The following is a 25,605-nucleotide window of genomic DNA, read 5'->3' on the forward strand; positions in this document are numbered from 1 at the left end:
ATGTGATGACAAGGGAAGGCTCTTGACCATTCTGTATTGTCGAGGCATTGCAATTTGCACGGCATATTTCTTACAGGGGGATTAAACTCCCTATAAGGAATTATGATATATGACGCTGACCTGATGCAGCATCAATATCTGAAGTGCGTTTTGCCCATTTCCCTCCTCCAGCCGTCTAACTCAGCTGCTGCAACGTTTCTTTAAAATAGAAAGAAAAACGAAATCATGATTTATTAATTCTGAAGCAAGCCCCCAGTGCCTCTCTCCCTCATAGTGTTTAAGAATTTATCTTCTAACTGTCCCTGGGCTAAGCAAAGCCACACTCCATCCGTCCGTCCGTCGGTTGCCTGCTGCCGGCATTGTGGGAGCACTCGTAGCCGCCAGCACTAAAATGGCTGCCAAGTTTTTAAAATGGCTGCCAGCAGTCGCAAGGCCGAAAGGGAACAGTGTGCATCAGCCAACTTTGAAAGGGAAGGGAGAAAGGAGGGAGGTGGGGGAGAAGAACCAACTCTGAAATATTTCCTTAGTGCTTCCCCAGCTGTTGCAGACTACGAGGCACATTTCCTGGCTTCTTTTTGCTTTGCTTTGGTGCAGATAGAGGTAAACTTGCAGCGTTGTTGACATAGGTAACCTGAGTTCTGCAGCTGGCCTCACTGCGCCAAGTCTGGACAGGAAAGGGATGGGCTACTTAACTCTTTGGAGGTCTTAAACCTCTGTCTGCACAATGAGGGCAGGTGGTCTTAGGGCAAAGATTCGAGGAGCTGAAAAAGTCATGACGGCAACGCTATTTGAAGGCTCATGAACCTTATTTCCTCTGGCCGTTTACCTCCCATGATACTTCTGTCTTTCTGTTACTGAATGAATTGTCAATAAACCCGAGCTCAACTTTTCATTCAGGAGGGTCTGAACGTTTGCTTGGCCAGGTCCACACCACAGTGTGTGGACTCTGGCAATGGGCTATGCAAATCTCAGCTTCCAGTTGGGTGTAAATATGGCATATTTCTAACCACTCATGGTTACGGAGAGAAAAGGCATTTTCTGCTAACCGAGAGGGGTATTTTTCCAGTCGGCAGAGAACAGAGGAATGGATTGGGAACCAAGTTTCTATACTGAGCTCTGGGAGGAAAGGAGTCTGTAGCCAAGTAGGCATGGGCTTTCTAGATTATCCTTTAGCACAGCGGTTCTCAACCTGTGGGTTGAACGACCCTTTCACAGGGGTCGCCTAAGACCATCGGAAAACACATACTTCCGGTGGAAATTTATTTGTAATTAGAAATAAATATTTCACAATATATAATTACATGTTGCTTTTGTGCTTAATCACGATGCTTTAATGATGTTCAATTTGTAACAATGAAAATACATCCTGCATATCAGATACTTACATTACGATTCATAACAGTAGCAAAATTACAGTTATGAAGTAGCAACGAAAATAATTTTATGGTTGGGGGTCACCACAACATGAGGAACTGTATTAAAGGGTCGCGGTATTAGGAAGGTTGAGAACCACTGCTTTAGCAGAAAGAATTTGGTGTGTTCTACTTCTGCCACCATAGCCAAAGATGGAAAAAGTTTCATCTGTTGAAATTTCCCTTTCAAATATGACAGGCCCAGGAACCCTGTACTACTTGGGATCTGGAAACTCTAGCTAAACTAGGAAGAACTAATGGAACAAGCCCATATCCTTTTTGCCTTGAGTTCGTAAATATGGAATTAGCAATAGTCCTAATTCACATTGATTACAGTTCTCACTTGAACACTAGGGATGTAACAGAGGGGAAAGAACATTTTAACGATTAGATATGTTTTTGTGAAAATATGTTAAAGGGTATTTAATGTTAAGGGATCTTGAATACAGTATCCATGTCAAAATATTAACTTTCTATACTTGGGTGCTCTGAGCATCTTCCAAGCTGCCTTTTTCCCCCTAGATTCATATCCTTGTAAGTAATTCTAGAATCTCTCTATTCCTGTGTACCTAACAATAAAATGTAGTAATTTATATAAATAATTTTCATCGTCAAAGCACTTTACATACATTATCTTGCTATAATCCTTACAACAACCATGTAAGGTAGGTCAACAGTATTATTATGTTCACATTTCGGATGAGGTGCTCAGTCAGAGAGAGTGGTTTGCCTAAAACTACCTAATGAGTTAATGGCAGAAGGAAATTCAAACTAGGCACTTCCTAATTTACACCACAGTCCCCTCGCCACCAGCTCACCTGGTGGGCTAAAGCCATTAGACTGCAGGACTTTTCATTTTCTCTTTTTTGTCGAGTGCCGTCTCTGGAGCTTACCATTTCAATGTGCTTGCACGATATCCTTGGCAGGAAATGGCCAGGGAGGGATGGACAAATTCTTTCTGTAGTGCTCTTAAGCAGTAGTAAGACCTGAGGTAGTATATATGTGGCTAAAAGGACAAGCCAGCAAATAGCATAATAACTAGTGGGGATAAAACAATGGGAGTCCTTGAAGCCCTGTGAAGATCGGCATGAGCAGTGGTTCCCAAACTTTTTCAGGTCACCGCCCCCTTGGTTCCACAAATTCATGCCCAGTGCCCCCTACCCTACACTATAAAAATCATTATTCAGAATAGCGGTTTTCAACGACCCACTAAGGAAGATAATAACAATAAAATTCAAAACAGTAACAATTAATTGAATATTTATTCAAAATCCAATTACGTTTTTTAGTTTATCCAATTAAACATAATTGATGAACTTGATCCAGTGATATCATCTTTTCAAAGTCTGATAGTCACTTAGCAAGAATATTAGATATCGCCTTTAGTAACTAGGGTAGAGTATCTCACTATTCTGTAAATTCTTAATGTGATGGATGGGCTTGATGAAGTGATACCAGTTTCCCAATGTCTGGTTTAAATCACCACGTTTAGTAATCTGGAGTCGATTTCTTTGCTTGGAGAGAAGTAGGCAGACCACACTAAAACCACATTCCACCAAATATGATGTTGGAAATGCAACCAGGAGCTTCTGAACCGCTCTATATAGTGTAGGGTAGCAATTCACCGTTAAAAGGACTCTTCTTAAACGGTGTTAATACATGTGTGGATTCTTCCCCTATATGGCTTGGGACCAAACTACCTTCTCCCCTAAAAATGTCCCTGGGTTTTAAGACCTTCTGGAGAGGCGCTTCTCAGAAAAGACCACCTCGAGCGCCCCCCTGCTGCTCCCTTGCCTCTTAGCGCCCCCCTATGCAATCCCACCACCCCCAAGGGTGTGGTACCGCCCACTTTGAACCACTTCTCTAGAGGAAGCTCCTCGCATGAAGGACTACTCTCTGTGCCTCTGTATCCTCTTCTGATGTTATAGTGATGTAGCGTCCGTGTTTGCATGCACATGATGCCCCCCCCCACTTAACAAACAGAATGGGGGTTACTTTAGGAGCACACAGCCACCCTTTCCTCCTCTGCTGTTAAAAAGGTTTGCAGTGTTGGGATTTTTTTTTCATACCTTTGTTAAATCTGAAGAAATAAAACAGATCACAATTTCACCTCTTCCCCCAAGATTTCCTGAGTCTAAAACATACCAGATCTGAAACAAGCCAGTTGTACGGTCAAACTACACGTGATGGCCACAGTCCTGTGTCTTTAAATGCATTTCCATCAGATGTGAAATAGGGGTGAGCAGGGGTGCAATTAAAAATGCAAAGGGGGTGCACAGGTGATGGTGCCGAAATCTTCACCGCCTCACCCCTTATCACCCCTATAATCTTTCCCTCAAAGTGATTTCCCCCCAGTCAAGCTTTCTTCTCGGAGCCTAGCACATAATCGTGCCTATTGTGCAGCAGTGCAAGCAGCAGAGAAGGGTTACTTTGCTGCCTCAAGTAGCCGTCCAGCGGAGCTCTTTCGAGTGGTCCGGGGTTTGTTAATACTCTCCACAGCGAATGGAGCCCTGGTTCCCTCAAGGACCCGCTGTGACCTTTTTGTATCTCACTTTGAGGACAAAATTGCTTTTCTCTGCAGCAAACTTAACACTCTTATTAGTGCGCTTCCAGTCGAGGTGTCTGATACCACCAACTGCTTGATTTTGTGGGATCAGTTTCAGCTGCTGCAGCCTGATGATGTTGACAAGGTACTTGCAGCAATACATGCCCTCTTGATCCTTGCCCCTCCTGTCTAATAAAAGCTAGCCGGGGGGGGGGGTTTGACTGGGAGGGTCCAGGGTGTAATGAATGCTTCTCTATGGGAAGCCGGTAGTGCGACCACTCCTGAAGAAGCCCACTCTGGACCCAATGGTATTAAACAACTATCGCCCAGTTGCAAATACCCATTTCTTAGGGAAGGTACTGGAGAGGGCTGGGTGGAACAACTGCAGGCACTTTTGGAGGACTCTGATTATCTAGACCCATTTCGACCTGGTTACGGGACTTAGAGCTCCATCACACCAGCGATTTATCGCACTCTCGCCATGCCTGGTATGTGGTTTTGCAGCGCAGTATTCACATGTCGTCTCTGTCCTGGTGGTCATCTATAAGACGCCGGGATTGCACCTCATTATTTTTTAACCTGCGTTTTCTGCGATTCGATTCTCCTCCCACATTGTCATACTGCAGGAGCTACAGCGCGTTATTCATTCAATTTAAGCCGGGGTGGGTGGGTGGGGAATCCTGTCATATGAGCCCTTGTGAACCGAGGTTGGTACACGTGGGCGGGAACCTTTTTTTTTAAAAAAGTATCGTTCTTTATGTGCACCTCTGCATATATGCACATACAAGTGTACAGAAGTCTGCACGCCCGGATGGCTAAACATATAATTTAAAATCTATTTACTGAGATTTACTTATATTAAAGAACTAAGGAAGATAAAATGAAATGGTGACGTCAGAGTTCCGCCCATAATGTTGGGGAAGGTACGCCCCCGACGGCCAAATCTCGACCATGGTCTCGCGATCCTTTTGCATCTGTGCAGGTAAATACCTGCAGGATGCACAGACCCTGATACCCAAAATGGTGATCACTCCCATCTACCGATTCCTCTCACTTCAATTCTTTAGCGAAAAGAAAGATTAGAGCTCTCTGTGTATTAGATGAAAGTTGACAATAGCTCAACTGTCTGATGTTTCATGTTTGATTCTTGTTTTTTCATGGATCTATGGATTGCAATAAAGACGTATGGTATGGTTTAGTGAAACAGTGGTCCGGTCTAACGATCTGCGGACCTGTCTAATGATCTGCGCAGCATCGTGTATAGAATCGAGTGCCCAGTCTACCCCCTTAAGTGCTCTCCCTTTAAATGGACTTTACATGATGTGAGGTCCCGTCTACCCATACAATACAAAGGCGGTCTGCTCTGTCGACCTAACCCCCTTTTATTTCCATTGAAACTGGTGCCCGTAACTACCATCTCGTTTGCAGAAACGGGCAGGTATGAGAGAGCTATGGGAAATGAGAGATGTGGCGGGAAATGGGCAAGACGTGACATCACTTTGTCCTTCCCTCAAAGCTACTCCGACAAAAGCCAAATTTACACCGCCCCCCCTAGCGACACATAAGAGATAAAGCAGGGTAAACGTGACGGATTTGGAAAAGTCATTGTATAATTGAAGGTACAAATATGTGCATTTCCGGGGCTATACATCGGCACTGCAGCGACTTTGCGGCTGCATCATGTGACGAACAACGGGAAAATAAGGAAGTAAGCCAATTTAAGGAGCCCGTTTAGATGTGCCCCTGCGCTCCGCTTGCCTCTTCCCTCTTTTTTTCTGTCTTATTTTGGAGCAGGGAGAGTCTGGTTTTTTCCACAATGCGTAATAAAACCACTCCTCCGCCCCGTGTAAAGCTGTCCTCACAATATCGGCACATACCGATTTTTTTTGTTGGGGACGTGTGTGTTGAAGGGCGGTCTCACTGATGAAAGAGGAAGGCTGGGCGGTTCTCCTCCAGCGCGCCATTTGAATTCCTTTCCTCGTTCTGCTTGGGGATGCGTGCTGAGTTGGAGGAACAAACCGAACGGTCAACCGTACTTTCACTGCTCCAACTGCTGCTCTCTTTTGGCTTCCTTCTTTTTTCTGCCTGCTGTATGGGTGCTCAGGTGGAATTGTGCAACTGGGAAGGGAGACGGCGCATGGGCGCATGCACAGCTCAAATGACAGAAACAGGCGCGACCAAGCCTCAAATCGCCCATGCTGTCTCCCGTTAAAAAACTCCTTTCCGTTTATTGTGTAGTTCCCCAAAGACATCTATCACCGATTGCCGATTGCTAAAAACAACCCCCCTTCACTTACATTGTTTAATATGATCCTAGGGGAAAGCTTTGTGTATTTTTCCGTAATTGCATAGTTTCAGGCTGCTGTGATTGCAAGTTAAAGGAAGCCAGATTCCAGCTGGACATCAGGAAAAGCTTCCTGACTGTTAGAGCAGTATGACAATGGAATCAGTTACCTAGGGAGGTGGTGGGCTCTCCCACACTAGAGGCATGCAAGAGGCAGCTGGACAAGCATCTGTCAGGGATGCTTTAGGGTGGATTCCTGCATTGAGCAGGGTGTTGGACTCGATGGCCTTGTAGGCCCCTTCCAACTCTGCTATTCTATGATTCTATGATTCTACTGCTGTATTTGCACAGAAAATAATAATAATAATAATAATAATAATAATAATAATAATAATAATAGGTTTCTGCCCATAAGGAGCCAGTTTGCAAGCAGCTGGTGTAACGAAAGATGCTGCACCCCGCGCAGCTCAAGTGCCAGAAACGGACAATAAAACCCCAAATCCCTTAAATGTTAGACGAAAAACCAGAATGAGGGGAGTTGTGCGCCCACGTCCATCACAATGTCCCTCATAGTCACAAGAACCAATGAACTGCAGTAGGGAGGAGAAGGGAGGTGGCGGGGCGGGCGCAATAGCAGGAGAGATCCAGTGAGAGGAGATTTCGCCGGAACAGTAGCGATACAAGGAAGTGCAAGCCAGCACAGGTGAAGAGATGCACCAGCTGAAATAGCTCTACACGTGAAAGTGACCAGTGCTTGACGCGCTAATGAAACGAAGGCAGATAACGCAGGGGCAAGCCAGGACAAAAATGTAGGTGTAATGGAGCTCTGAATCAGCCTTGGTCACCCTGAGTGAGAGAGACACGGGAAGTGCAACCCTATTAATTCTGCTCGATCTCTCATTGGCTTATGATGCCATTGACCATGCTATCCTCCTTGATCGACTCTGTGGGATGGGCGTTGGAGGCACTGTGTTACGGTAGTTCTGGTCCTACCTGCAGGGTTGATTTCAGAGAGTAACGTTGGATGATCATTTCTCAGCACCTTAGCAATTAAGTTATGGGGTACTGCAGGGCACCATCTTGTCCCCAGTGTTGTTTAACATCTATATGAAGCCTTTGGGGGCGATCTTTAGGGGATTTGGAGCAAAATGCCATCAGTATGCTATTGACAGACAGCTCTATCTGTGCAGTCCTAGATCAAGTGCCTCAACTCAGTAATGGGCTGGATGAAGGCAAATGAACTGAAGCTGAATCCTGGCAAGACGGAAGCCCTGTGGATGAGTGGTTCCCGAGTCCGGGAAATAGGCTCCCTCTGAAAGATCAGGTTCCTAGTTTGGAGGAACGCCTAGGTCCATCTTTGTTGCCGGAGGCCCAAGTGGTTGCGGCAGCTCAGAGTGCCTTTTACCAGCTTTGGCTGGCTCACCAGATAAAGCCTCTTCTGGACAGGGATAGCTTGGCCACGGTGATATGGGCATTAGTAACCTCAAGACTGGATTACTACAATGCATTCTATGTGGGGCTGCCCTTAAGACTGCTCCGGAAGCTGGAGCTAGCACAGAATGCAGAAGCTCAGCTGTTGTCAAGAGCTGCCCCTTTTCAGGACATAACTCCTTTGCTAAGGGAATTGCACTGGCTACCTATTGGCTACCAGGCCAGGTTTAATATTTTGGTATTAATGTACGTAGCCCTAAACAACTTGGGACCGGGATACCCAAGAGAGCGCCTTCTCCCTTACCATCCTACCTGATCACTGAGGACATTGGAAGGTCTGCTCCTGGTGGTTCCACGTGGACCGGCGGCCCGATTGAAATCCACCAGGAGAACAGCCTTTAGTATAGTGGCTGCTTCTCTGTGGAACTCTTTGCCCCTGGAAGTCAGGCAGGTGCCAACTCTAGGCTGCGTCCGGCACGTCATGAAAACAACTCAGTTTTGAGATGCCTTCCTCAACGGACTAGCCACTGTTTTTCTTGTTCCTTTGTTTTTAAATTGAACAATTTTAATTTGCTTTTTTAATCTTTTTTTTTTACTGTTTATACCTATGTTCACCACTTTGGAATTGAGCGGTACGTAAATATTGTAAATAACAACAACAGGAGAGAAGTAACTTCAGGGGACAAAACGTAGGGAAATAATAGGAATGGAAGAAAATTTAGCATTCCCCTTTTGCTCATTAAATTGGATTCCATCTCCCTGTTTTCTGCGTGATGGGGCAGACCCACATTTAAGGACACAGGTCTCCACCATCACATATAGTTTGGCCCTTATGCAGCATATTCCATTACTAAGCTGCTCCTAGAGCAGAGGTGAGCAAGTTGTGGCCTTCCAGATGTTTTAGCCTGTGACTCCCACCAATCCTAGCCAGCATAGCCAATGATGAGGGATGATGGGAGTTGTCGAACAAAACATTCGGAGGGCCACAAGTTGCTACCCCCTGTCCTAAAGGCAGGAACTTCTTTCTAACATTCACAGCACAATCCTACACATGCCAACTCAGATGTAAGCCCCACTAAATTTAACCAGGCTTACTCCTAGCTATGTGGGTGCATGATGTCAGCCTTGGTATCTCAGCCTTTCTTTTCATGGTTTAAACCAATTGCTTCTTATCCCACCCATGGTGGAGGGAGCTAGAAATGTAAAATTTCCAGGAATTTCAAAGACATATGGGGGGGGGGGAACTGGGTTTTTTTCAGGGAGGAAATGGAAATTTTGGGGGAAATGAAAAAATAAGCCATCTTTACTATTTATTTTTTTTTAGTATTTTTATAGATCTAAATTCACTTTGTTGCTTTGGGACAGCCATCCCCAATCTGGTGTCCTTCAGATATTTTAGACTCCACCTCCTATCAGCCCCTGCCAAGCATGGTGAATGGTAAATGCTGGACATTGTAGTCCAAAATATCAGGAGGGCACCAAGTTGGGGAGGGCAGCTTTTAAGTTTTAGAAGTAAACTCAGTAAATGTATAATTATTGTCTGAATAAACTATACTTTTACATTCTCTATACTCTTTCCTTCTCCTGGCCCTAGCATGAAGTGAGATCCCCTTTCCAAGTTGTCCTTGATGCACTGAAAATTGAGAGAAGAGGTTTGTTCAATGTTGCCTTGGACAAGCAGACTCTAGGGAAAGATTTATGGACTTCTGACACTGGGCATTGCTCGGAGGGTGGCAACAAGGGAGAGGGCCTTTTCGGTGGTGGCCCCCCGACTGTGGAATGATCTCCCTGATGAGGCTCGCCTGGCACCAACGTTGTTATCTTTCAGGCACCAGGTCAAGACTTTTCTCTTCTCCCAGGCATTTAATAGCATTTAACAACGCTAAGTTTGTTTTTAACGGACCCCAGAACTGTTGTTTCTAAATGGATAATGTTGTTTTTATATTATTGTCTATATGTTTCTGATGGTTCTTAAAAATTTGTGTACTTTTTAAATGTTTACTGTTTTTAACTGTTGTAAACCGCCCAGAGAGTTTCGGCTGTGGGGCAGTATATAAATGTAATAAATAAATAAATAAATAAATTTAATATACCAGACATGATGATTTTATAAGCAGATATGGGTATATAGTTTTAGGTTCTTTAGCAAGTAGTCCCTGAAACATCTGAATCATCCTAGAAGCCAGCAGGAATAACTGGAGGCATAGGAAGACTGGTCTGCAGGATCTGTCCCTACGTGTAAGGAAGTTGAGGGAAATTCCTAAACCTGTTCCTGTTTGTGGGGTGGAACTTAGGGAAATCCGATCTGAAGGTGGAGATTTTATTTAGCTGGGAAGGACTCATCTTAGGAATGGTAGGCAACCACATTTAATTTAAAAACCTTTAAGCAATTTCAATGTGTTATTTGAAGAATTACATTTTAGGGTGCAATCCTATTACCTCTTCATCCACATGCTGTTAATTTTGTACCTTGTGACATTGATAGGATAACCTGTTGTTGTTTATTCGTTCAGTCGCTTCCGACTCTTCGTTTTTTCAAATATGGGTTTTAGATTAGAACTACATTATTTGACTACTACAGCATCCAACTGGAACAAGCCGAGAAACACAGGACTCTATAGAACGAAACCTAAGCTGTCAAGAATGCACATTTTCTTCCATTATTATGATATGGTGATTCTACTCAGTGATTCTATGGTGATTCTATGTTTGGAAACTAAACATGACTTAGAGCATAGCTAAATGTCTATCAGTAAAAGATACTTTAGAGCAATAATTTTAATGAGTAGAAAGCATAACTATGATGGGAATCTTACAGAGAAGATTAAAAAAACATTCCCCCCTGTGGCTTCATTATTTCCAGACATTTTACAACTCTAGCCTTTCTATAAAAGTGTTCTTATTACATAGTTTTGAGAAATCATTTTGAGGTGAGTAAAGCCTAGGTAACAACATGTAAAACCTTGTCTTAAATTCTAAAATAAAATATTTCATAATCCAAAGCCGTTCAATATTTTTTTTGAAAAAACACTAACAAAATTGGTTCTCGGAAAAAATATATTTGTCTTTCCGAATTCTTCCACTTTTTCCTGGGCCTTTATATTTCTTCAGAAGACTTCCCCTTCTTCTTTCTGATGCCTTGTTATATATTTGGAAAATATCTGCATATTCCCCCTGCTTTTTAAGGTGTATTACATATTTTACTTGTTCTAGGTGTATACCTATGTGAAAAATAAGGACAGGGCCAACTGAGTTTTCCTGTGTTGCTTAAATTTTTTTAATAGCAGCTGCAAGGGCCTTATGGTGCTTATATGTTTTTCCCCAAATGGTAATAGCAGCTTTGGGAGTAGAGACGGAGAATTTAATTAGAAAACAGCACAGGTATGGAGTGTGTGTGTGCAGGGAGAGGATTAAACACACCCACAGTCATGGTTAATATTATTTTTTATATCATTATTATTGTTGTTGTTATTGTGTGTTACATCTAGTTTGGCCCTGAGACAAACACATGTTTATAAATATAAGTGTATGTGTACAGGTACACTTACGAGAACCACAATTGGCTGTAACTCTATGTTGTGTATGTAGTAGGGACTGGCTGGTGAGATCACATCACGCCAGTCCTTTTACAACTTCATTGGCTGCCAGTCCAGGTCCGGGCCCGATTCAAAGTGCTGGTATTGACATTTAAAGCCCTAAACGGTTTGGGGCCAGGTTATTTGAAGGAACGCCTCCTCCCATATGTACCTCCCCGGACCCTAAGATCATCTACAGGGGCCCTTCTCCGTGAGCCCCTGCCGAAGGAAGTGAGGCAGGTGTAGGGTGACCAACTGTCAGGATTTCCCCGAATTTGTCCTGGTTTTTGTTCTTTCCATGGTGTCAGGGGGGATTTTCTATAATTTTCAATAATGTCCTGGAATGACACACCTTCCTCTTTAAGGCTGCTATTAGCATGGCAGGAGGGAATGACATGCTTTCTTGAGGCACGTCATTCCCCCACCCCGAGCTCCAATTGAGGTCTTAAAGGGGAAATGGGGCATTCGTGGACATTATAGAAAAGGCCCCAATTGGAGTGGATGGTGGTGGTGCAGAATGAAATCCTTTCCCCTCCTCCACTCCAATCGGGTTCTTTAAGGTGGCGGGGGAATAACGTACTTTCTGCAGGACTCAGAAAGCTGCTTCCACACACACACACTAGGTGTCCTCTTTTTTGGTTTCCCAAATATGGTCACCCTAGGCAGGTGGCTACTAGGAGGAGGGCTTTCTCCGCTGTGGCACCCCGACTGTGGAACGAGCTCCCCAGAGAGGTCCGCCTGGCGCCTACACTGTACTGCTTTCATCGCCAGCTGAAGACCTTTTTATTCACTCAGTATTTTAACACTTAATTTTAACTTAAATTTAAATCTTACTGTTCTAACTCTGTATTTTAATCTTATATCAATTTTGCTGCGTGGTTTTATCCTGGTTGTGCTTTTTATACTGTGTTCAGTATTTGTGCTTTTAACCTGTTGGTTGTTTTATGATGGTTTTAATTTTTGTGAACCACCCAGAGAGCTTCGACTATTGGGCGGTATAAAAATGTAATAAATAAATTAAATTAAATTAAAATAAATAAATAAATAGTAGCAGATCTTAGTGCTGTATAATGTGTGAAACGACCTTCTGACTTCATTTTCTAGTAGTCTAGGTTAAAAATACTTCATTCCCTCAACTTTTCCAGGCACAATTTGACTTCCAAACCATTGATAAGATCACCCTCATTTGTTTTTACATTGGGTCACATCCATTTGTCAGACAACAGTATTCCTACTTTTACAGCTATGGGTTTTTCTTGAAATGAGAAATAAACAATTGTGGAATTGAGCCTTTCGTCCCTACAGCTCCATGATTCTGTGTTTGTCCAAACAATGTTGCCATGAATCAGAAAGCTTGAAGGGTATTTACTATCAAGTGTTAAATCTTTGCTCAAGGGCAAAGTCATTTATCTATCCGTTTCCCAAAGATTATCCTAAACAATCCAGGCCAGAATAATAGAGCAGGCAGACCTCACACTTGGCTTCCTCAGCTAGAAACAACCAAGGAATTAAGAAAGATCTTGGAATACTGGCTAATCACAAACGTCTGATGACCTATAGTTATGTGGTTTAGTAGCAAAGAAGTTGAGCCAAACACCAGATTTCGTTACTGGTTTAACCCTCATCCAGCAGATTTTAAAGTGTGGCCATAAACAAGAAAACAGGACTAATCCGAGATACCTGCAGGGCAAGAAATAAGTTTGGCAGAGTATGCCCTACCATTACTCAGAGAAGGGGCTCTACTTCAGGAGGCAGAGGTAGCAGAGGTAGGGAGAATGCTATTAAAATTACCTGCCTGAAGTTCCAAAATGTATTGGGCCATCTCTGTACTGTGGTACTAAACAAATCCAAATGGCTTGAGTGATTTTTGTCATACACTTTAGCAGGAGAATAAAAATAACCCCAGGTAATCTGGTATGTGTATTGAGGGGGAGGGGAAATACTTTCTTGGTTGCTTAATTGGTAATCTTGTAGGGTTTGATTATTAAAGCGAGAACCAACCCATCCTATAGCAGCTTGCCAAAGAGCTTGTGTCTGATTATGACAATCGGATGTTTAAATAAATCATCTTTCCCTGGCCATTTCCTCGGTCCTTGTGTAAGGAAATAAGATGACGTTGCTTAGCATTTTCGAAGCGGACTTTCCATTGGCCATGAAACTTAGCGAAGTAGAGGAAAATGCCCACAAAGTGGGCCCCAGTTATTGCCAAACGTCTTCTGTTCTTAGCTCCAACAATCCACTGATGTCAACTTTTGCTTCTGTGTTTCAGAATCCGGACAATCAGACAATTCAAACCAGCAAGGAGATGCGGACATCAAACCACTGCCCAATGGTGAGTGAATTTCTGCCCAGGATCAGACTCCCCTAGTCAACTCTCCTGATATCTATTTGGCCCTGGTTAGGCCTCATCTAGAGTATTGCATCAAGTTCTGGGCTCCACAATTCAAGAAGGACGCAGACAAGCTGGAGCGTGTTCAGAGGAGGGCAACCAGGATGATCAGGGGTCTGGAAACAAAGCCCTATGAAGAGAGACTGAAAGAACTGGGCACGTTTAGCCTGGAGAAGAGAAGATTGAGGGGAGACATGATAGCACTCTTCAAATACTTAAAAGGTTGTCACACAGAGGAGGGCCAGGATCTCTTCTCCATCCTCCCAGAGTGCAGGACACGGAATAACGGGCTCAAGTTAAAGGAAGCCAGATTCCAGATGGACATCAGGAAAAACTTCCTGACTGTTAGAGCAGTGCGACAATGGAATCAGTTCCCTAGGGAGGTTGTGGCCTCTCCCACACTAGAGGCCTTCAAGAAGCAGCTGGACAAGCATCTGTCAGGGATGCTTTAGGGTGGATTCCTGCATTGAGCAGGGGGTTGGACTCGATGGCCTTGTAGGCCCCTTCCAACTCTGCTATTCTATGATTCTATATCCCCACTTTGTCTCCCCACTGTTTCCCTTTGATGCCATTTCTGGGGCTAGGTTGGGCTTAATGGTGGGTATCAGAGTTTGACATGCTGGTTTGGAATCGCACACCATTTTTGAGAAATAAATGTAGCAGTTGTAAGGCAGGCTTTAGAGTTCTAAGAGGGCCCCCGGAAATACAGCCGGATCTGAGAGTAGAAGCCGTGGACTAAGATAAGAAAGGCTGGAGGAGTGGAATTCAGAGCTGAGGAAGGGAGGTTATAAACTATAATTCCCTTCTGTCACCTCTTCTTACTCCACTCCTCCTTCACAACCCAGCCTGTGTGTTTCTTCTTCTCTCTGCAGGGCATTTGACTTTCCAGGACTGTTTTGTGACATCGGGCGTCTGGAACGTTACAGAGCTGGTGAGAGTATCACAGAGTAAGTTAAGGCAACTGAAACTCTTGAGTTGCTGTGGTGATCCTGAAATTATCAGGATTCAGGGACACATGGCTTTTGCGCACGCTCTCAGGTTTTAATCTGGTTACACGTAAGGTAGTGACTTCTGTGACTGGCTGGGCTGCTGTTCAGAATGGCTCTGTGGGCTTACTGTTAACGTGCTAAACCTGTTAACGTGCTAAACCTGTTAACGTGCTAAACCTGTTAACGTGCTAAACCTATGGAAGCCAAATCGAATGAAATGGGAGTTTGTGGAGTCAGATTTGAGAAATTATTAAGATGAATGTCCTCAGCATTCACATTCCCTGTAAGGGCCATTTCTCCTAGCATCGACGTTGCCCCAGCAGCAACGCTGGCCTCTCCCACCCACACAGTGTATTTACATTGGTCAAACCTTGAATGACATGATAGCACTCTTCAAATACTTGAAAGGTTGTCACACAGAGGAGGGCCAGGATCTCTTCTCGATCCTCCCAGAGTGCAGGACACGGAATAACGGGCTCAAGTTACAGGAAGCCAGATTCCGGCTGGACATCAGGGAAAACTTCCTGACTGTTAGAGCAGTACGACAATGGAACCAGTTCCCTAGGGAGGTTGTGGGCTCTCCCACACTAGAGGCCTTCAAGAGGCAGCTGGACAAGCATCTGTCAGGGATGCTTTAGGGTGGATTCCTGCGTTGAGCAGGGGATTGGACTCGATGGCCTTGTAGGCCCCTTCCAACTCTGCTATTCTATGATTCTATGAGCAGGGAAAGGGCAACATCAGAATTCCACAGTGAAAACTGGTGTTAAAATGGGGGCTCTCTCCCAATTTTAGGATTCCATACCTGGAAAAGTTAGTATTGTCAAAAAGGGATTTGTCTCACTTGCTCAGTGTTTCTTGTTCTATGGGTTCAAAACTAAAACTACTTTCTGACAGAAAAGCTTATGAATTTCAGACACACCAAATCAGCATGTGCAATGCCAAGAGGTGGTGTCCAGCTATGGCTGGTTCAGGTTCAGTCCTGAGACAGTTTATGGACCAAATATATTTCGAAGGTCAAAAGGCAGGCAGAGATCAGAAGCGCAGTCAAATGGTCCAATGCAGGCATCATCCAAGAAACAGGCTCTTATCAGAACTCCAGAAGCAATGTCAGGAAAGGAAGAGTGCAGGGTACTAGAAGCTGAAATGGAGATGTCCTGGAATAACATAAGAACATCAGAAGTGCCCTGATGCTGGATCAGACTGAGGGTCTATCTAGTCCAGCACTCTGTTCACACAGTGGCCCACCAGCCATCGGACATGGTACAACAGCACCCTCCCACCCATGTTCCCCAGCAACGAAATAAATATGTCCTCTTCTTCTATAGGCGGAAGTAGGTCCAAAAATGCCCTGTGATTTTATTCATTATTTATTTCATTCATTTCATTTCTGTGCTGAAGCTCTCAATAGCTGAAGCTCTATTGGGCGATTCACAAAAATTAAAACCATAAGGTACAACGTAAAATATAAAATATGGAAGCTTAAAGTCACAATATAAAAGTACAACCTGAATAAAACCGAGCAGAATAAAAACCATGATCACCACATACTAGGGGGGGGGGGGGGGGGAAATGGCAGGGAGACTCACAACTAATTCATATAAGCGGTTATATAAGCACTAACTCTAACAAATCTTCATAGCACTTTGAGGACCACACTTCTAAGATCTTCAGTTTGGAAAATGGAACTCAAAGAAAAGCCTTCAATACCCAAACTTGGAGCTCATTAAAAAGAAAGCCCCATTCTGTACTATCTATCACACGGCCCCAGAAAAGATGGTCTAGTGTTTCATCCACTCCACAAACCTCACAGAGAGCAGAATCAAATCTCCTCGAAACAAAGAGATTGCTACATGCAGCACCATGTCAACTCAAGACCCAACAGCTCCTCTTGCCTAGAACTGAGCCTTAGAAGCTGAAGCTTCCAGGACCCCACCCTCACCCAGGGCTCAACTAAAGCACATCAGAGGCGTCTGGACTACCTCCTCGCAAGGAGTCATTTACTCATGAGTAGCCTTCCTTTGCCAACAGGCACTCCTCACATGGGTTGCTCTGGCCTGCCTCTTGAGATGCCACCACTCTTGTGCCAGGGGTGGGTGGGTGGCTTGCTCAGCCTCTGTCTCAGAGACGGCGCTCCCCTCCTCTTGTGAGGATGGACCTGTGACCAGCCCCTGGCTTGTAGGTTCAGTCAAGACTATAGGAAGCTGCTATCTAGTTAGATCCATTGGCCTTCCCCTGGCTTTCCCTTCAACAGAATGAAGCAGATACTGTACTGCGAACAAGCAAGAGAAGCGCCACGTTCCGGGGGGGAGGGGGGAAGAGGTCAGAGTGGAGAGGCAGAGAAAGTGCAGCACTGGAGATGTCTTTCCGTCTTTCTATCTTTCAACGGGATTGTTTTGCATATGCCTCCAGCAACTTCTCTTGCTGAAGTTACTGCTTTTGCTCCTCCACAAATTAGCTAATTGCCTGGGCTACACCCTTGCAGAATGCCCCGGCTTCCAGGGAGCAAGTCTTTTTTGAAAAAGAAACTTGTTTGTAACCCTTGATGCTGGAGCCAGCAAATGTGTTCAAGGCAGGCGCACTTGCCTCTAGGTGTCGAAAACAAAGGCCTGAGATAATAGCACTGAGGGGTGGAGTTTCCCCAGGGATACTCAACATGGCGACACCTGCCTGAGTCTGTGGAGCACATGGGACAAATGGGCTCGTAACCAGTGCTGCCTCTTCACTGGCCATGCCTATATCAACGCAGCCCCTTTCCCCCCTGTTCTTCGCATTCAAGATGCTGACTGCTGCTCAGTTAGGAAGTCAGTTTGACCTTTCGTTTCCCTCTTGATATTTGTCCTCCAGTCTCTGAGCTGTTGTCTCTCATTCCTCAGCACCTGTTGCCACAGCGTCTGGTCCAAATTTTTCTCTGGCCGACCTGGAGAGTCCCAGTTACTACAACATCAATCAAGTGGCTCTCGGCAGACGGTCTATAACATCGCCGCCTTCGAGCAGGTATGACTACGCGTTAGGCTGAAGTCTCTTGCCCTAGTGAAGGACCTCAGAATCACGTGGTGTCTCTTGTGGTAGTAATCATCCCTCAGCCCCAGTTGTGGGGGTCGGGGCAGGTAGGAGGAACAAGAAGTGCTGCTGCAAACCAAGACTTTATAAACCCATCCCCACACACCACTATAAAACACTAGGAAACTGCTACCAGCCCTTCTGGGACATGATTTGGACTCATGTTCCTTGGACAAGAAAGCCCCAGGCTCTGGTACCATATCTTCTCACTCCCTGTTGCTTATGGTATGCCCCTCTCTGGTCTGTTCCCTTGCAGTTCCACCAAGCGTCCGAAGTCGATAGATGACAGCGAGATGGAGAGCCCGGTAGATGATGTGTTCTACCCTGGGACGGGGCGGTCCCCAGCAGCTGGCAGCAGCCAGTCCAGTGGGTGGCCCAACGATGTGGATGCAGGTAGGGGGCGCCAATTTTGCCTCGCCAACTGGTATAGATTGAGATGGGAAACAAAACCAGGAGAGACTAGGCTGACCTCTGCCCTTCATGTACCATCCCCATGGGGGCTGCACAAATCTCCCTCCTAGAAGCAGTTGATCTGTTGTGAATTTCATTCCTCCAATATGATCGTCACCTTTCTAGATAACGCTTCAGTTTACCAGAAAAAAGGAAAGGAAAGGCTACCACAGGCAAATCCTTCTCTCTCCTGACATGTTCCCCTTTGCGGTATCGTAGGCTGCACTACTTAAAGAAGGTGCAAGGCAAGTGGCAGCCGCCCCAAGGTTTCAAAGGTGCTCTACTTGGAGAGTTGACTCCCTACAGATTACGAAGTCTGGGGAGGAACACTTCAAAGAAAACTGAGACGTTGTTGCTCAGGCAGCCCTATTTAATCGACAAATCCTCAAATGCACGTTTAGAGGGGAGGAAAAGGAAAGGAACCTGTCGTGGAAGCACTTGCGTCATTGCTGACTCCTAGAGGGACGCCTGCTTTCGCTGACGGTTTCTTGGCACACTTTGTAGCGGGGTGGTTTGCTGTTGCCTTCCCCAGTTGCAGTTGACAAGGGTGAACTTGGGAAAGGAAAGGAAAGGAACCTGTCGTGCAAGCACTTGAGTCATTGCTGACTCCTAGAGGGACGCTTGCTTTCGCTGACGTTTTCTTGGCACACTTTGTAGCGGGGTGGTTCGCCATTGCCTTCCCCAGTCGCAGTTACCTTTCCCCCAGCTAGCTGGGTACTCATTTTACCGACTTCGGAAGGATGGAAGGCTGAGTCGACCTGAGCCGGTTGCCTGAAACCAGCTTCCGCTGGGATCGAACTCAGGCCGTGGGGAGAGTTTCGGCTGCAGTAACTGCCGCTTACCACTCTGCTCCACACAAGCCCAGGCCTAAAATAAGGGAAGAGAAGGTGAGGACCAAGTAGTGGAAGAGGACGTGAGGACTGAATAGGGGGAAAGGGGATGACTAAAGGGGAGGCGGAACCCAGGATCAGCAAGGCTGTGGTTTGAGAGCAAGGACTACAGAACTTAATATTGCAGTTGTGGGCACAGGCCAACTGAAGGGCTGCAGCAGGGCCTAGAACTCCAGAGCATGGAAGGAAGAAGAGGCCATTGGGATACTATGTACCAAAGTATTCTATTATTATTATTATTTATTTATTTATTTATATAGCACCATCAATGTACATGGTGCTGTACAGAGTAAAACAGTAAATAGCGAGACCCTGCCGCATAGGCTTACATTCTAATAAAATCATAATAAAACAATAAGGAGGGGAAGAGAATGCACCAAACAGGCACAGGGTAGGGTAAAACTAGCAGTATAAAGTCAGAACAAAATCAAGTTCTAAAAGCTTTAGAAAAAAGAAAAGTTTTTAGCTGAGCTTTAAAAGCTTTAAAAGCTGCGATTGAACTTGTAGTTCTCAAATGTTCTGGAAGAGCGTTTCAGGCGTAAGGGGCAGCAGAAGAAAATGGACGAAGCCGAGCAAGGGAAGGAGAGACCCTTGGGCAGGCGAGAAACATGGCGTCAGAGGAGCGAAGAGCACGAGCGGGGCAATAGTGTAAGATGAGAGAGGAGAGAGAGGAAGGAGCTAGACAGTGAAAAGCTTTGTAGGTCAACAGGAGAAGTTTATATTGGATTCTGAAGTGAATTGGAAGCCAATGAAGAGATTTCAGAAGTGGAGTGCTGTGTGCTGGCAATAATAGAAGAGAGGTAGATTGCGTACATTGAGCGACAGAGAGCTACACTTTATACACTTTATATTTAGACTTCCTGAAAATGTAATATAAATCTGCATATCCTTTGTGTAGTGTGTTTTGGGGAGAGAAACGTCCAGGCAGGGAATCTACACAGATGCTAGAGGAGATACCAGCTTGCGGGTGCCATGTGGGGGCTGTGAGTGACAGGATATCGGCATGTATTTGTTGGACATGTGCTTGCCATGGTCGCCATGAATAAAGAGAAAGGAGAATTATGGCCAGGGAGCAAACAGAAGAAGGCAGTGTAGGTGCAGGATTGGGAGAGTGAAGAGGCTGTTGGGATTGGGAGGGCATGGCAGCTGTTTGTACTGGGATTTCTTACCTAGTGTTGAGATTCAGTTGCCCTTTGGCTGGTGCGCGGCAGCTAGTTCATTTTCCCAGGCAGGCTTGGGACTCAGCCGCTTATGGGATGAGATGCTGCTGCTGTTTAACTGTAGAAAAAGAGCTCACTGTTTTGAAACCAAGGGGGATTCCACACGTCGTACTGAGGGCGCTTCGATGCGCCCCCAGTGCGCCCCCAAAGCGATCGTGTAGCTTGCCTGGAGAAGAGACGAGAAAGAGGCATCCTTGCCGCCGCTGACGCTGACGCCACCCACCTACTTCCTCGCCGGCCGGGTCGGAGAGCTCGGCGGAAGCTCTCCACCCCGCCTTCTTCCGCCGAGCTCTCCGACCCGGCCGGCGAGGAGGTAGGTGGGTGGTGGCGGCAGCGGCGGCAGCAAGGACGCCTCTTCCTCGTCTCTTCTCCAGGCAAGCTACACGATCGCTTTGGGGGCGCACTGAGGGCTCATCGAAGCGCCCTCAGTACGACGTGTGGAATCCCCCCAAAAGTCAGAAAATAGAATAGAATTTAAACCCAAAACATTTGCATGAATGTATTCTACCGGCATTAGAATGGATGGAATTGTTACAGGTGCAAATGGACAGGGGATACTGGCTGTTAGGATGAGCTCACCATCCGTAGCCCAGTAGGAGAGTGTATGCGTGGCTCATTTGAGACTGTTCTGTCGATTCCTCGCCTTTCTAAGTAAGGGACTTCAGATATCAGGACATGACTGTATTTGCCCCTGAGACTTGAGAGAGCTGAATTCAATTAATCCTAGTCCGGAGGTTGCAATACTTTGTTCCTTGATTGATGTGCAAACTTTTGCTGTCATTTTGAAATAGCAATTTCCTGACACAGCATGTGTCATTCACCGGTTAGGCATTTGTGTGCTTGCTTAGTGGGGTCTTACCCTTCATTCCCAGTGAGACCATCACCCTGCATTCTTTACCCATTCTGGAACATAAAAGAAAAATGTTTTGAAGAATGCAAACTTTTTTTTTACATAGTCTAAATTTGCTTTAGAAGTATAATCAACCTTCATGAATGTTGGGTGAGCGTGACTAGTATGCAGGTTATCAGCTTACATCAACTAAAATAACCCCCCACCCCCTTCAACTACCTTTCCAAATTCTTGTGTTCTCTTCTGGGTGTTGCATGGGCTTTTCCTTTAGTTGACCAGTTGCTGGAATGACTGTGAGTCTGTCGTGTCATGGGGGAGGAAGTTGGTTTCCAAAGAAATCACCTCTTAACAGTGTCCTGTTTTATTGCATTTCCTTTCATTCTTTATATATGTTGGCATGAAAAATATGGTCATTCTTCAGGACATCTTAGGCATTTGCATACCAGCATTCCCACCAGTTGACAAAGTGACTCACACCTTGGTAGCAAGTCAGATGTCTCAAGAAAAATGAGCCTTCCCTATGTTGTTATTATTATTATTATTATTATTATTATTATTATTATTATTTATTTATTTATTTATATAGCTCCATCAATGTACATGGTTCTGTACAGAGTAAAACAGTAAATAGCAAGACTCTGCCGCATAGGCTTACAATCTAATAAAATCATAGTAAAACAATAAGGAGGGGAAGAGAATGCAAACAGGCACAGGGTAGGGTAAGCAGGCACAGGGTAGGGTAAAACTAATAGTATAAAGTCTGCACAACATCAAGTTTTAAAAGCTTTAGGAAAAATAAAAGTTCTGTCTGTGTGTGTGTGTGTGTGTGTGTGTGTGTGTAAGTGGTTTTGTTTGAAGATGTACAGTATAGTAAGCTTATAGCCATGAAATGGTTTGTGAATTTTGCACACATAGTATAGGGACTAAGCAATGGGTGACTGAGGCCACAGCTAGACCTAAGGTTTATCCTGGGATCATCCAGGGTTCGCCCCTGCCTGAGCACTGGATCCCCTGTGTGTCACCTAGATGAACAGGTTTGACCCCTGGACGATCCAGGGATAAACCTTAAGGTCGAGCAATGGCCTGAGTGTATCTGGATCATGAACTAATTAAAATTGCCAGAGAAGCTTCCAAAAAGGGCATTTTGACTAAGAAGGAAGGCTAGTCAGTGAAATCTAACCACACACATACTGGTAGAACTCCTGCCATAAGACATTGTGAAGCATATAGCTTGGAATCAAAATGGTTGAACAAATCTATGAAGGAGAGGACCCACAGTAGCCATTAAGCCAAGACAGGCAAAGTCTATTACTTCATCTTGAGAAGGTCCTCTCATGCCAGGAGCAGGAAGGGAATGGCAGGAGGTGGATGGATCCTTTAAGGGTTGCCCTTTGTCTTGAGAAGGAGGGCCACAGAAATTGGGATGGCTTAGTGGAGGACGTCGCTCATTTCCAGGGCTTGGTTTCCACATTTGGAGGCAGAAGGCAGTTTATCCAAAGTAGGTACAGTGGGTAGGAGGGGTTTTTTTTTCTATTTGCCTTCACACACAACATGTGGCACAAGTTTTCTTGAGCCTGTTGCTGTCTAAGCACCCTTCATGCCACACCTGCTCTCTGCTTGCAGCACGTTAAATATAGGTCAAAACTGTGCAGCTTAGCTGTGAGGAATGAATGTGTGAATGGGCCTGCCTTGCACCTGGGAACTGCTTTTAGTTATGCATTTACGATCCTGTCACATCATCTTGTGTTGTGCTTAGATGATTTGATCCCAAAGGTGTCTCCTCCCCTTTAGAAGCCTCAAGGCTGTGGAACAGGTTGTATTCAAACACATTCTCTCTCTCTCTCTCTCTCTCTCTCTCTCTCTCTTTCTCTCTTTCTCTCTCTTTCTCTCTCTTTCTCTCCTCCGCCCTCCCCCTTTGTCTTGCTGAGTTTTGTTCCCAGCCATCTCAACAAATCGCCAATTAAGCAGCGCAGCTGCAGGGCTTGTGTGAACAGCTGGAGAGACCATCCAGCCGTCTGACAGGGACAGGTGTTCACAGCTGGCTGGCAGCCCCTCTCGCCATCCCCATCTCGGTGCACAGGTATCAGGTGTTCGGCAGCTGGCATGAGATAACAGGCTGGGGGCTTTTCTCTCCCGGGCCCCCTTGCCTGCTGCTGAAGTGCCAGGTTGTGCTGGATTACAGAGACAGCAGCAAACATGAAAACCATGGCCCATTTCCCTAAAAGACAGTATAGCAGCTCTCTTCAATCAAGGGGTGTACCATCAGTTTCCTCGTTGGACGCTCATTGAGATGACATTTTACAATTCACAGCTCTGTTTCCTGAGTGGGTGTATGCTTCTGGGGAGTTGAGTCAGGGTCAGCCCACGATGCTTTAAGAAAACACCCAGAGAGAAATTAATCACTGTGCAGGACATCTGAGGTATACGGAGACATAGCTGCTTGGGTGGGCACTGGGGTGAGGTGGGGGCAGGAGGTTAGTGGGAGCCATGGAATGAATGATGTCCCCAGGTCACGAGCATCAGAACCATCAGAAGCAGCCATTTTCTGGCTGGGCAATTATTCTCATTTTTATTATTTATTTATTTATTTATTTATTTATTTATTTATTTATTTATATAGCACCATCAATGTACATGGTGCTGTACAGAGTAAAACAATAAATAGCAAGACCCTGCCGCATAGGCTTACATTCTAATAAAATCATAATAAAACAATAAGGAGGGGAAGAGAATGCACCAAACAGGCAGTATAAAAGTCAGAACAAAATCAAGTTTTAAAAGGTTTAGGAAAAAGAAAAGTTTTTAGCTGAGGTTTAAAAGCTGCGATTGAACTTGTAGTTCTCAAATGTTCTGGAAGAGCGTTCCAGGCGTAAGGGGCAGCAGAAGAAAATTATGGGACCTGCAATTAGAGATGTAAAGGCCTGGGGGGGGGGGAAAGAAAATTTGGGGGGTGGAGGTGGGTGGGAAACCACTTTCACCCCCTGAGGATCTCCCCCCTCCCCCCAAAATTGAACAGGTTTCATAGGCCTTTGTTTCCAGACCCCTGATCACCCTGGTTGCCCTCCTCTGAACATGTTGTAGCATGGAGTCGTCTGTTCAAAGCTCCAACCAAGCAGCCATGCTCTTTTCCAAGATACTCTAACACCACCCCCAACAGTCACATTGGGACCTTTGAGAATGTTCAAAGGCCACAATGGAAGGTGCTATTTTGGCTATAAAAGCATCCACAAATGGAAAATAAAGTTTGCTGTTCATATATAGGGTACAACATGGGAAACAACTCTGCTAAAGCAATTGTTCCCCCCCCCCATCCAAAAAGCATGGTGGGGCAGTATTCCATGTCCCATTGACCCGTTTTGCATGATCAGGCCATTGAAAAGCCACCATGGTTTGTTGCAGATGCTGTGGGTGCTGGCCGGATTTAATTATTTATTTATTACAGTTATATACCACCCCCATAGCCAGGGCTCTCTGGGCGGCTTACAGAAATTTTAAAAAATTAAGATAAAAACGAGTATACAAAATTTAAAATTCTAAAACACAAAACATACATACATAAAGCTTTAAAAGCCATTAAAAACTAAACATGTGGGTGATTAAGATGTGCCGCCATATGCCTGGGCAAAGAGGAAAGTCTTAACCTGGCGCCGGAAAGATAGCAGCGTTGGCGCCAGGCGAGCCTCGTCAGGGAGATCATTCCACAGTCTGGGGGCCACCACCGAAAAGGCCCTGTCCCTCGTTGCCACACTCCAAGCCTCTCTCGGAGTAGGCACCCGGAGGAGGACCTTAGATGTTGAACGTAGTGACCGGGTATATTCACGTCGGGAGAGGCGTTCCGTCAGGTATTGTGGTCCCAAGCCGTGTAAGGCTTTATAGGTCAAAACCAGCACCTTGAATTGGGCTCGGAAACATACAGGCAGCCAGCGCAAGCAGGACCAGAGCAGGTGTTATAGGGTCGAACCGTCTGGTTCCCGAAATCAATCTGGCCGCTGCATTTTGCACGAGCGGCAGCTTCCGAACCCTGATCACCTACACCAGCACAGCTTGCTATGTCATTCGAACCCCGGTGCCATGGCTTGATTGGAGTGGGCAGCAACCCTCAATTAATCCAGGGGCTATTGTCGGGTAATTTGAGGGTTGTTGCCCACAAACAAGCTATGCATCCGGGTTTGGATGACATGGCAAACTGTGCCAGTGTAGATCATAAGGGAAATGCACACATGGTAGGCTGCAACAAGCCATGGTGGGACTGGGACACTGCCTGAAAGTCAGGTCATTCCTGAAGCTGTAAGAACCTACAGAGCACAGAAATGTAAATTAGAGGAATAATATTCATTAATGGTAGAAATGTGGGGAGACATGCTGAGGGCAGCAGTATACATTGACGCTAGACATATTCAGGCTAGTAATAAGACTGCAAGATGAGTTATTCACTGAACAGTCAGGTAATATTCCTCTGTCTTGCGAAACCTTAAGAGCAGGAGCACAGCACATCTAGGCACAACTCAGG

At 45.3% G+C, this 25,605-nt stretch overlaps 1 protein-coding gene across 7 annotated transcripts in view; it reads left to right on the top strand.

Moving 5' to 3' along the window:
• NFIX (nuclear factor I X) overlaps positions 1-25,605 on the top strand; it is a 258,997-nt gene that overhangs the window by 196,603 nt on the left and 36,789 nt on the right. For all 7 annotated transcript variants that reach the window (XM_063119151.1, XM_063119153.1, XM_063119155.1 and 4 more), the window contains exons 3-6: positions 13,517-13,579; positions 14,509-14,583; positions 17,499-17,619; positions 17,942-18,078. In XM_063119151.1, coding sequence (XP_062975221.1) covers positions 13,517-13,579; positions 14,509-14,583; positions 17,499-17,619; positions 17,942-18,078 — 396 coding nt within the window. The remainder of the gene's footprint in view (positions 1-13,516; positions 13,580-14,508; positions 14,584-17,498; positions 17,620-17,941; positions 18,079-25,605) is intronic.

The sequence above is a fragment of the Elgaria multicarinata genome, chromosome 3, assembly GCF_023053635.1.
Source record: "Elgaria multicarinata webbii isolate HBS135686 ecotype San Diego chromosome 3, rElgMul1.1.pri, whole genome shotgun sequence".
NCBI lineage: Eukaryota > Metazoa > Chordata > Lepidosauria > Squamata > Anguidae > Elgaria > Elgaria multicarinata.